The following is a 12661-nucleotide window of genomic DNA, read 5'->3' on the forward strand; positions in this document are numbered from 1 at the left end:
GGTAACAGGTTGGTCTCTCTGCTGCGCTGCCTGCCTGCCCGCCGGCCTGACTGACTGATTGCATGTGACCCTAACACACCCCTCTCTTGGGCATCTTTCTGCTCACTTTTGGTCTTCTTCCTATTTCTCAGACTTTTCTTCTCTTGCTCTCATGAACCTAGTGGTTGAAGTATCTCCTGTTTTGACGTGGGTTCGGTGTTTCTGTAGACGTGGGTGTGGGATGGGTGCTGCTGCTGCTGCTGCAAAAAAAAGGGGTTGGGGTTGGTTTCGTTTGGAGTTGCTTCCGTGTCTCGCGTTACGTACGTCCGTCGGTGCTTTGGGTGTTCTCTCCGTGGTCCGGGACGTGGTGGCCGTCTTCATTATGAACGGGGCGGTATGCATGTGTGAGCCCACCCGCCCCTGGTGTGAACGGACTGTGAACTTGTTCCCCCAGCAGAGAGCTGTGACCTGCCGTGTGTGCGCCGGCGCTCCGAGAAGAGGCTGAGGAAGACCATCCGGACCCTGAGAAAGTCCATCAACCGGGAACAGTTCCATATCCACTTTGCTGGCTCCGACTACGAGCTCTCCAAGAGCCTGCTCCAGACCGTGGACCCGCAGGAACATTGTGTGGCCGGACAGGTGCTGGCGGGCAGGAGATGCGGTTAGTAAACAGTTATTTATTTTAACGTTGAGCCGCGACTGTACAAACCCCTGCCAACGACGGCGGAGTGATGGCTGCTGACGGTGCTTTTCAGTGCGTGTTTTTCTTTTCTCCGTCTTGTATTGAGCAGCGGACACCTATTTTGTGGTTCAGCGGCATCAGCCCTCTTGTGTTACACAAAAGCACGAGGAACAATGAATCAGATTCAAAGCAGTGGTTGTCCCAGAGTGTGGGTTTTTGTTTTAAGGTGGGTTAAATACTCCATGCCAGGGAGGTATATTTAGACAAGTTGGTTTAATGATTGGATCTGAGCAGGTGTTGGCCAGATGACTTCCATATTTGGTGTGCAGACATGGTGTAATGAGCTGGTTATAGGGAATGGGGGGATGGGGGGAGGATTGCAGAGGCAAACAGAGAGACTGTTGTTGCCCCTTCCAACATGAGAGCTCTTCCAGCATCTCCCTACAGTCTCTGACTGTAACTGGCAGTGTAAGGCTTTCTGCCGCTTAGCCGTTCCCCTCTGGATGCGTTTTATTTACGACACGTAATAATGGAACTGTGTATTTGGTTTTAATGGTGCTCAGTCGATATGAACAAATAAAGACTTATGTGTGCATGTTTTCTATAGCAAAAAATGAACATTTGCTTTCAGTTTTGGCCTATGCTTAAATTCTATGTATGCGTCCCATATTATTTGTGTTCATTTCATAATTGTCTTTTTAATTACCAAACCTCATATGAGTCCTCATATGCCCTTTTATTGAATATTTATTTAGGCATTTAAAACATTATGATATCAATACATGTGTAATGCTAATATAAGTATGAGTGAATTATTTTGAGTATTTATCTTCCTGCAATACTTATATTAATACAGCTACATTCTGAACCAGGTGTACACAGTCTTGATTGAAGACCTAATTTTTACAGTTGTTGTTGCAGAAAAGATCAAGATTAACCAACAATGTCCACTTGACTAGTGTGGCTCTTTCCTTGTGATGCCATTAAACAGTGAGGGTAGCCACTCTGCAAGTGGTAATCCCACTGATGAGGAGGCCTGAGCAGGATGCTGTTCTTTGGGAAGACTTTGGAGAGAAATTTCGTGGTCAACACTATGGCATACGGCTTAAGTCAATCGCTACAATGTATGTATATTGACATTGAAAGAAAATGATATTTTGCACCAAAAACTGATGACGTAAAGTGTTCCTGTTGGATATTTCATTGTTTGTCACTCAGATCTTCCCGCACTTTTGGGTCAACGTTAAGCAGTCTATTTGACATGGGGTGCAGACTTGTAGTTTGGAACGGGGGCTGAAAGGCATTCTAAAGCCCCCTGCTCTTTAAAGGAGCTATATTTTCTTCCCCCTTCACCCCCGCCTCCCTCTCTGGCTTAGCTTGCAGTGCAGTTTAGTTCCTTTCAGTTTGCCCACTCCATTGTAAACCCTATTGGGGCTCGTTCCCACTGCATGGCAGCGTAGTCTAAAGCCATCACACGCACACCAAAACAACATCACCTCTGTTACACATTTCTTTCTTATGAGGATTCTTTTAAATCCTCCTCGCTCTAACTTGATGTTGTAAGACTTTGAGCAGTCTATAATATTCTTTGAGCAGATGAACGAGTTTCTGAATATGCTAGCTACCGTCATGCGTTTCATTAACTTCTTAGTCTTACAAACGTGTTTTAAAATTTGGGGTTATTTTGAAGTGGGCACAGCTTTAGGGGTTTATTGTATTTAATGTATCCACTTCCTGCACTGGAATTGTTTGTTGCCGGGATATTTTTTTTAATGTTTGTTTTTACATGGGAGATGTTTAGGAAGTGCTGTTGATTCAAGATGGCAGTTTGAGTGCAGTGCCCACGCCCCCCCCCATCCCTCTCTCCTCTCCCCCCTGGGTAGAGCCACTCTGCATGACCCCCAGCCACTAAACTGTTAAAGAGAATTGACTTCAGCCTACACCATGGGAATCAATTAGCATCAGCTGTTTGGGCCTCTGCTTGATGGACGCACGAAGCGATTGGTCCAAGCAGAAAGGGGGGGATTGAGAAACCTGACCCCTTTTATTGGGTTCAGCTCCTTACCACTGTGATACCGCAGTGTTTTCCTATGTCATCAAGTAGGCAAAGACTGGGGACTTGAATAGAGGTGAAAGGTCTTTTAAACCTCTTTTTGGGGCCATCAATTCGAGGACTCTATAGAAGCGACTCTTTGCATTTGAAAGGCTTCAAGGTTTTTTCTTCTTCTCTCACTCTCACTCTCTTCTCTCACTCCCTTCCCTCCGTCAAATAAAAGCTGTTAGAGGACAATGCAACGGTGGCTCCACATGGGCTTTCAGAGTAAACAATGGGCTGCAAAAAATGAACTGCTCTTGAGAGAATTACATTCTCTTTTTCCTTGAAGGGAAATCTTACAATTTGCTGAGCCGCATATAATGGATCTATGTTCAAGCTTTTGTGTGTCAAGCTCTTTATAAATAGTGGTTTTCTACGGAGAGGCACTCCTTAAAGGCTACCGCTGAGGCACATTTCTGGACTAAAGACGTTGAGGACATAGACAATTTGTTCTGGTGTGAGACTAGCAAACGGCTTCTGAGCCCCAAGTTCCTCACACCACCAGACAGACATAATTGTTCAAAAAAATGAATTACAGGCACACACTGTAGATGACAGAAACCAAAGCAAAACTCTGCACATCCCTTTAATCAATCTTTATGACGTTAGGATAGATAAGAGGCAAACATTCTCTTTGATTCGCTTCTGCGTCTGCCTCAGTTCTAGGTGCGGGTGCCTATAATGGTATTAAGAGCTTCCCCCCCTGGTGCACAGCCATGTTTTATTAAGTATTAAGGCTGTTTGATGTGTGGCACAAAGACTGCTGGGGAACACACTGGCCCTATTTGTATTGAGCTGCATCAGGTTGATTTGCAATGGTTTTGTAACGTCTTAACCTCAGTGCTACATGCCAGTGTATAAGAAACGTCAAGGTCTGTAAAAATAAGTACATGTATAGATATAAAGCCTATATATTTTTTTTTTTTCATAGATAAATGAAAGCTATAGATTTTCTGAAAATGTTAAATGTGTCGGGGAGTATTGCTTTTTACTGGACCTCAGTACCTTACTCAACATTGAGTTATCCAACATTGAGTTATGAGCAAGCTCTATTCAAAAACGTGATAATCCTTTAAATGTGATCATTACTATATACTTAGTCCTACCACTTCTATGCAACGCGGCTGAAATGGCAGAGCCGTGATGAATAACATGGAAGCCATAAACAAACACACTTTAATGAGGGTCTTGCGCTCATGGTTCCTCGATGTCTGTGGTTTCCTTTGTTTTGGGGCGACTGGTGTTTTGGTCCCCGTGTTCTTTCTCTCTCCCTGCAAAGTCTCTCAAAGATTTGCGAGTGACAGAAAAATAGATGCATTCATGTAATTAGAGGGCCTGGATTTTTGGTCTTTAAAGCTCCCCCACAAGCACCCCCCCCTCCCCATTGATATTTATTCTGATCTCAGGCTTTGATATGTCACATCAATAACGTGCGTCCCTCCCAACCCGTCCCCTCAGTGAGCTGCTCGGCGGGGACCTTCTATGACGGGGACCTAGGGAGGTGTGTCCTGTGTGCAGCTGGAACCTATCAGGACGAGGAGGGGCAGATGGCCTGCGAGCTCTGTCCCGGGCCCGAAGGGAAAGCCGACTCCAAGGTGGTCGGGGCTCGTAACATCTCTGAGTGTGGAGGTAGGAGACACTCTTTACACCACCACCACCACCACTTACACCGCTTCGCTTCAACCAAACCAACAGACATATTGAATGCATATTTTAGTGAACAGCAATAGAAATAAGACTGTTCGTTGAAGAGTTTCAAGATAGAGGCGGGCGACTTGTGCCTCGGTGTTGTAGCACGACGCATGGTGCACCATGGAGATCCTTCGGAGACTTCTAGATCCACAACTAGAGCATGTTTCTTTAGGTGGTGCGTGTCTACAGTCAAGATGCGGGTGTACCTCATCTTTAATTGCTACTCAGGACATAAATAGTTCCGTTCTCAATTGTGGTTTCAGAAAAAAAACTTTTGTTGTTGAAAACAAAAGTGAGATTTATCATGGATTAGAGATTTTTTCATCTCTTAATATGGGTGTCTATTTTTAAATGCTTCCTGTTATGAATGAATAAATCACCCAGGATGAACCGCTGGCTTGATGATAATCTTACTGGCAGATGTTCTGCTTTGTGTTAAGTCAAAAGAGCTGCAGCTTAGATTGTTGAAGATGAATTTGAATTCAAAAGGCTTACTGGTCTCTTCTTGGTTCTGAATGAAAAGAAAAATGAGCCACCATGTTATGTAGCTGTTATCGCAGTCACTTTGTGGCTCTGTCCCAGATCCCCATCACTGGCTTTTCTCACCCACAGACTAAACAAGAATCATTATCAGCAGACTCACAACAGCAACCCGTTTCTTAAAGTCCCGCATAACAGCAGTTTACCCACGAGAAGATAGAAGGGCATAATATCAATCTTGTTACGTTTTAAAGCACCTATCAGAACCACAAAGCTGTGTACCTTCTCCCTAGGGGAAGAAAAAGGGCCGCTCGTTTCCAGAATGTATAAGACTCTGCTTTAGATCCATAGCATGAGCATGTTTCTTCCTCTTTTGACCATATGCACTGTCCAAAGAAGTGAATGTGGATTTCTCTTCTCCTATGCAGATTGTTTCAGTGAACCAAGAATCAATCCTCCAGAACATATTTATTCATGTCAATAAATTACTATTGTTAAGAGTTATCTAAATATATTGATATCCAATATATATAATAATATTATATAATTCTATATATTCGTTATGAGTACTACGATTGTTTTTTGTAATTATTTTGACTTAATGTGAGTGAAAAGCATTACAGTTCCTCTTTTTCCATTCAATCAAATTAATCTCTTCTTATTCATGTTTCATGGACGGGTTGAACAATGTTTAACGGCAATTTGCGGCAAAATCTGTGTGTGTGTTCAGGTCAGTGTACCGAGGGTCACTATTCCCACGATGGCTTCATCCCCTGCGTGCCTTGCCCTCTGGGATCCTACCAACCAGAGGTCGGTCGAACCTCTTGCTTTCTTTGTGGGGGGAACCTGGTCACCAAGCACCTCTCTGCTGTGTCCTTCCAGCAGTGTGAGACCAAAGGTGAGCATTTTTCCAGCTTCGGTTCTGAGGGTCCTGACCAAAAGAACTACGCTGCCCTCTTCTGCCAATATACAGATATTGCATCCTTTTCTAATCGTTAACACCCTGTGTTGGGCTCCAACAGTCCAGTGCTCCCCAGGACATTACTACAACACAAGCACACATCGTTGTATCCGCTGTCCCATGGGAACATACCAAGTGGAGTTTGGACAAAACTACTGCACAGCTTGCCCCGGAAACACCACCACGGACTTTGACGGCTCCACGAACATCATGCAGTGTAAAAGTATGTGCCGACTGTTTTGGATGATCGTATGCAGCATTGGTATGAAGTCTTCTGACATAACTCTGCAGAGCAAGTTACGTGATCCGGATGATGGATGGCGATCGATTAACACGGTGTCGTCACTTCACAGACCGACATTGTGGCGGAGAGCTGGGAGATTTCAGTGGCTACATCGAGTCGCCCAACTACCCCGGAAACTATCCGGCCAACGTGGAGTGCACCTGGACGATCAACCCTCCACCCAAACGCAGGATCCTCATCGTGGTCCCCGAGATCTTCCTGCCCATTGAGGATGAGTGTGGAGACTATCTGGTTATGAGAAAAAGCTGTGAGTCTCGTTTCAAAAACATTCGGTTAGCCAGGTTCTGCCAAAGTTGGCAAAGCCTGGAAAAGTAAGTTGTTATAAAAAAAAAATGTATGCCCAAATGACAACGAGATGCTCCACATTGGGTTAAAATATTTAATAGCGGGTTCTGCAACATTCAGTTGTTGCAATGTTCAACTCCCAGCCCCAAGGTTTGGAATTCCATCCTCAATTGTCCAGTATACCTGAGGGCATTCTGCTTCTTTCTTAAAGGACCAGTGAATACAAAACACTTTTTGACGGTGTCTGTGTATAGTGAAGTTCCGTCTGAGCAGCGAAGTATTTAATGTCTGCGTCCACTTAATTTCTGCTTATTATAACACTTATACACAACAACGGTACTATGAAGTATCAGAAAGTTTGAGCCATGGGGATAATACACCCCCCTTCTTTCCTATAATTCAATTATTTTTATAACTCACAGTGGTCGAATTCCATCTGAAACAGTGGTTCACTGGCTCTTTAAGATGCTTTACCCCAATGTACCTGCCCCTCGATAACATTTTCTACATTGACTAATGGATCCGACACCACCAAATGACTACATACGATGAATACATTAGTCTCATCTAATGTGTGTGTATCCTGATTTTCCAGCTCTCTCCAACTCTGTGACAACCTACGAAACCTGTCAGACGTACGAGCGGCCAATTGCTTTCACGTCCCGCTCCAAGAGACTGTGGATTCAGTTCAAGTCCAACGAGGGAAACAGTGGCAAAGGCTTCCAGGTCCCATATGTGACTTATGATGGTGAGTGGAAGTGGGCATGGGTGAAATGTGGCGTATACTTGTTCCTCAGTTGAGGTTATGCAAAAGATTTCAAGAATGTTCATGCATTGCCTTTGTGTGTGCTCTCTTTGTTGCAGAGGACTACCAAGAGTTAATCGAAGATATAGTCAGAGATGGAAGATTATATGCTTCAGAAAATCACCAGGAAATTCTTAAGGTATAGTTTATGTACATTTTAACCGTGGCAGTTATAAACAATACCTAATTTTAAGTTGAATGATGACAAATCACATCCGTGAGTTTTAAATAATTCACTGTATTATATTGACGCTGAGCGTTAGAAATGGGTAATGCAGCCCAATTTCACAATATTGTAGAGAGTTGTCTCGGCCGGGTTGCCAGGTTCGGGACGCTGAAAGAACAGAATGCAAGATGAGCCGAGCAGAATATGATATTTGGAGATTTGGCACTGGGCGGGGTCATCTCTGACAATAGGAATCAGACAGGCCAAAAACAGACGTTCCAACCGGGAATGCAAGTTCCAACGCAGAACGAAGCATAACTTTAAGCTCCTTTAAACGTATACACATCAGCCAAACCTATGTTTACGGAAATATTTGTTATCTGTTTCGCACGAATATTACCTTTATACCCCTCCCGCACAAACTGTGCATTCTGCCAAGCTGTGTTACCAAGCTGTTTTTTGACTTTCAGAGATGCTTCAGAAGTTTTCATAAATCATTTAAAAGTACAAATCAAAATAATTTACTTCAATTTCCTTATGATCTATTTGTTATTTCATAATACTGTGTATAAAACAACGCAGTGTGTATTGGACTCCATCTTGTGGTTTTAAGTGGTACTCACTAGTGTTTTGTCTTCTTGGCATACATTTTCTCTACAGGACAAGAAACTCATGAAGGCGTTGTTTGATGTTTTGGCCCATCCACAGAACTTTTTCAACTACACAGCCCAAGAGTCCAGGGAAATGTTCCCCAAGTCATTCATCAGATTCCTTCGCTCTAAAGTCCTGAGATTTTTACGCCCATAGATTAAGGTGAACTTTAGCCAGTGGATTTGTGAATAGTTCTTTACATATTTTTATTAGACACTGGCCACATAACCTTTCAACCTTACTGAGCAATTAATACAAATATGCTATACTTGCTATACTACTTTCACACAACCCATACTAAAGTGGACTGTACTGACCCAAAGGAGAAAGTAAACAAGCAAGTGGATTTTTTATATTTTTTCTCTTTATTTTTTTACCGTTTGAAAGGATAGATTGGTATCTTCTCCGTATGCTACAGACCACAAGCACATTGGTAGCCTCAGACAATTCACAATGTTGTGGTTATTGTTTTTTTTAATGTGTTTTAAAAAGCCTTACAAAAATGATGCTGGATAAAGCTCTAGGGATTTAAAGGGAGAGACACCTGCTCTTGTATGATTGTGTTAACATTCGTGTTAAAAGATTTGTATAAAGTCTTATTTTTATATTAGTGGGATCGGATGGGTGATTTATTGTGTTTAATGCTGAATATTCAAACAACAACATTAAGAGAATGTTAGTAATACATGACATAGCACACTCATTAAAGGAACCTAGATAAGATATCAAGCTATAACTATAGCTATGTATATTTAGCTATAACCGACTTGTGAACTATTGTTGTTTTGCAATTAGTGTTGACAGAAAGTTGATAGATACAGGAAAGACATTTATCACAAAAATATATTTGTTTTTTTTCCGAACGATATAGCACTACAATGTACAGTATGTAGTGTCATCACAAAGGCGTTTATACTCAAAAAAATTGTATATGATGTAAAAAGTTTTAGATTAAATGTTAATGTATTGTTGGGTAGCGACTACATTTGCGACACATATAGTATTGACACTTCGTACTTTCCAATGTATTGGTGTTTCATGTTCATGTTAATATTTTGTCTGCCACTGTATTCCACTGTATTCTGTCATTTAACAATGTATACCCATTGTGGCTCTTCTTATATTAGGTTATAGTGAAAAATTAAGCAAGCATCTCTCAGGAGGACAATGTGTTAACATTTGAACATATGAACCAGCAACCAAAGGCACAACAAATCATATTTGGATGTCAAATGAATTGGAGATATATTAATAGATATATAGAGCTACATAAAGTCAAATAGTCCTAGGCCTGAATGATTTCATACGAAAGTTACGTTTTGTAAAAATAGAATTTCTTTATTGTTTTAGTACAGTGTATTTGTACATCTAACGTGTTGTAAATAAAATGGTAAACTGCGTTGTTTGATTTATTAGGTAGCACATTGAATTGTTTGTATTTTATTCGCATACATAATACGATTTATTTAGTGGGAGAAATATCAATAGATTACGTCAGTAAAACCAAATACCGGAAGGAGCATGTCAGCTGATCGGAAGCTACGCTGTTGTGCTTGGCTAAACTAGAAATCAATAGTGAGTTCGGAATATTTAGACCCCAAGAATCTAGCCATAGCTTGTTATTGCTCTACAAAAACGGTCTTTCACATTTAAGACAATGAAATCAGTTATCATATTGGAAGTTGTATCCCTGGTGTGTTTTCTGCTGTTGACATTTGCGGGTGCGAAGGTAAGAGTATAGCCAGCTAGCTAGTTTAGCAAATTCTTAGTAAGTAATGGCTACCTTATAATTACTGAAGTCAGTGTGTTCATACCAACTATTGTGTAATGTCAGGGAATCTATGTGGCTCCCAAATAGTAAGATATACTGTATTATCGTAAAACGATCACATTGGATGGCCCATCCGAGAATAAACTAACGTTACACATTGTATTTATTCTACAGAACTCTGAGGACATTCGCTGTAAATGCATCTGCCCGCCTTATAGAGATATTGAAGGACAGATTTATCAACAAAATGTTTCCCTTAAAGATTGGTAAGTTGTGCTTCTCAACATCTAAATTGAATGGCTGCCCAAATAGCCAATAGATAGTTGGTGTACTATCCCTTTGTCTTTTTTACTGCATTCTATTCTGTATCTTCCAGCAACTGTCTTCATGTGGTCGAACCCATGCCGGTAGACGGGAAGGATGTGGAGGCTTATTGTTTACGCTGTGAATGTAAATATGAAGAGAGGAGCTCAGGAACGATCAAAGTAAGCAAATGTAATGTGTGTGAGACGGGATGTCCATCAGGGTCTCTAGTAACCATTATTAGGTATGGTGATGTATAAATAATTAACTTGCTACTGTGGTATGAACTTATTATTAATCTCCCTCAATTCTCAGGCTACAATTATATTGTACTTGTCGATCCTTGGCCTGCTGCTTCTGTACATGGTGTACCTGACTCTACTTGAGCCCATGCTGAAAAGACGTCTCTTTGGGCATTCCCAGCTCATCCAAAATGATGACGATGTTGGGGTATGGGTTGCTGTTCTATTCTTATGTCAAATTTTGCTCAAGCTCTACCCTTTCTACAGTAAATGGTGCTGCGGTAATTTAGGAGTGAAAAGGGATTATGACAGTTAAGTGATCGATTGGTTATTAAGTAACTGTATCCGATCTAATCTGCTCCCTTTTTGTGTTTTTGATTTCAGGATCAACAGCCTTTTGCCAATGCTCACAATGTTCTTTCACGCTCACAATCTCGACCAAATGTGTTGAACAAAGTAGAGCATGCCCAACAACGCTGGAGAAGGCAAGTCCAGGAACAGAGGAAGTCCGTATTCGATCGCCATGTTGTTCTCAGTTAAACTGCTCCCATGAACTCCACAGGAGTTCTAGGGTGGAGCTGAAGTACTGTGAACCCCACCATTTATTTATTCCTCTCCTTCTCCCCTCTGCTTCCACAAACCATCTTATTTGAGATGTGTGCCCTGTGTGTGTTCTGATACATCTCTTAAAGGGTTTTGGCATTTGCAGTGTACAAAGCCAGTGATGGCTGCATATGACTAGGCTGTATACCATTAATATTTCACATTCCCAGATGGATAATTTCTATCATTTGAAAAATCCGGTCCCTGCCTATTGTCCAAGCCTATAAGTGCCAAGGTAACATTAATGTAAGGGGCAATTTCAAGTAAGCAGAATTGACTAATGTGACTTATCCAATCAGTTGTATCCAAATGGTCCCTTTTTAAAATTGAAAATATTTTTACTAAATTGGCCAATGGCTTCCAATTTAAGAGTAAACTATTTTGTGGAATAGATAGTAATCTCGGCTTTTGACAACGAAAAGTTTAGTAGAGGGGTTTTCCAGTGGCATCATAGATCAGCACCGAGCCAAGGTATTGTTTTTCTCATTAAAAAATGTAGAGCAAAATTTCAAGCCTGGTAACTGTTGTTTGTATAAGCCTGACTTGAAAATGCATGTTTTGTAAGAAATATTTTCTACAATTGTTTTCAATTGCTTATCCATGCCACAAGTAAATAAAACGTTTAATTCCTTGTGTCACAACCTTTACCTTGTGTGATTAAACACATATTGACTTGATTCAAAATCAACCATAGCAGTAAATGCAATGATTCATGTGTTGTCATAGTAAAAGTAGTGCTAATTCTTCTCTATTCAGGCTGTTGTAATGTGTGTTAAACTGTTTTCTTTTCCTCATTTATATTTATTGTATTGAGATAACCTTATTAGAGTTTCTTGGGTTGCTATGAAGGGCTGCAATTATTTTTTGTTTAAGTTAGGCTGATGAGAAAGAATGATGGAATACCAATTGAAGTGTTTATAACTATAAAATGTGATTCAATTTGATTTAAAATAAAATAAAATAAAAATGTAATATTTGTCATTCTTCCTTAGTCGTCCCGATTTGAAGTATTTCCTTTATGTGCCTCAGTGTTTGTATCATCGCAGTGCTACTCCCATCATATTAATATAAGTTGTTCTTGCATGTATAAGCTTTGGAGAAGTCACGTGATTCCACCAGGGGGAGCTAGTAGGACGTATCTGCCAACAAACCAATCGTTGTTTAATGATTTCAGTGTCTAGTTACATTGCACAGGACTGTAGACTAAATTAAGCCTATACAATTTGCCATGTTGATTGGGCAATGATCCTTTGTTAAACATTTAGTCGTAGGCCTAATTATTAGTTGTAGGCCTATTCCCCCACACTCACGATCGGCTATCGGAAATGTCTTACCTTTTTCATAAAATAAAGTACCCTATTTTGGTTTAAACCTTTTGATCCTAATTCTAAAGAAAAAATAAGATGCTCACTAAACTTTTACTACAAATATCTAGAAAACATTAACGAAAGTGATCTGTACTGTACCCCGTTCATGCTACTAGTGATGATTCAATATGCCTTTTTCCAAACCTTTTCTTATTTTTCTCCCGTTCCTATTTTTCTTGCATTCCAAGCGACAAATAGGCTACTAACTAGGCGATTTCAATGGATACAATGTGTTTGGAGTGTGGAGAAGCAACCACAACATTTGACAATGAAAC

The 12661-nt window shown here is 40.9% G+C and overlaps 2 protein-coding genes across 4 annotated transcripts in view; both read left to right on the forward strand.

Moving 5' to 3' along the window:
* The window catches only part of scube2 (signal peptide, CUB domain, EGF-like 2), a 17898-nt gene extending 8369 nt beyond the window's left edge, over positions 1-9529 (forward strand). Inside the window, exons 15-23 of one of the 3 annotated variants that reach the window (XM_056608662.1) lie at positions 1-8; positions 437-640; positions 4215-4385; positions 5659-5826; positions 5951-6112; positions 6243-6440; positions 7074-7226; positions 7343-7422; positions 8110-9529. The exon at positions 1-8 is cut by the window's left edge and continues 163 nt beyond it. In XM_056608662.1, coding sequence (XP_056464637.1) covers positions 1-8; positions 437-640; positions 4215-4385; positions 5659-5826; positions 5951-6112; positions 6243-6440; positions 7074-7226; positions 7343-7422; positions 8110-8256 — 1291 coding nt within the window. In that variant the 3' untranslated portion in view covers positions 8257-9529. Of the gene's footprint in view, positions 9-433; positions 641-4214; positions 4386-5658; positions 5827-5950; positions 6113-6242; positions 6441-7073; positions 7227-7342; positions 7423-8109 lie in introns of all 3 variants that reach the window. The other 2 variants (XM_056608661.1, XM_056608663.1) reach the window with 2 other exon arrangements.
* Positions 9530-9622: 93 nt separating this feature from the next.
* On the forward strand, positions 9623-11977 carry tmem9b (TMEM9 domain family, member B). The gene is made up of 5 exons (XM_056608669.1): positions 9623-9829; positions 10046-10137; positions 10248-10356; positions 10490-10624; positions 10801-11977. The coding sequence occupies exons 1-5, from the start codon at positions 9758-9760 to the stop codon at positions 10954-10956; spliced, it is 564 nt and encodes a 187-aa protein (XP_056464644.1). The 5' UTR covers positions 9623-9757; the 3' UTR covers positions 10957-11977.
* The last annotated feature ends 684 nt before the right edge of the window (positions 11978-12661 follow it).

Source organism: Gadus chalcogrammus, chromosome 14 (genome assembly GCF_026213295.1).
Source record: "Gadus chalcogrammus isolate NIFS_2021 chromosome 14, NIFS_Gcha_1.0, whole genome shotgun sequence".
Classification (NCBI taxonomy): Eukaryota; Metazoa; Chordata; class Actinopteri; order Gadiformes; family Gadidae; genus Gadus; species Gadus chalcogrammus.

Bases quoted from the DNA above. Each gene is read 5' to 3' on its own strand.
- tmem9b (XM_056608669.1), top strand. From the start codon at position 9,758: ATGAAATCAGTTATCATATTGGAAGTTGTATCCCTGGTGTGTTTTCTG. The intron at 9,830-10,045 runs GTAAGAGTATAG...TTTATTCTACAG, and splicing joins TGACATTTGCGGGTGCGAAG to AACTCTGAGGACATTCGCTG. The intron at 10,625-10,800 runs GTATGGGTTGCT...TTTTGATTTCAG, and splicing joins AAAATGATGACGATGTTGGG to GATCAACAGCCTTTTGCCAA.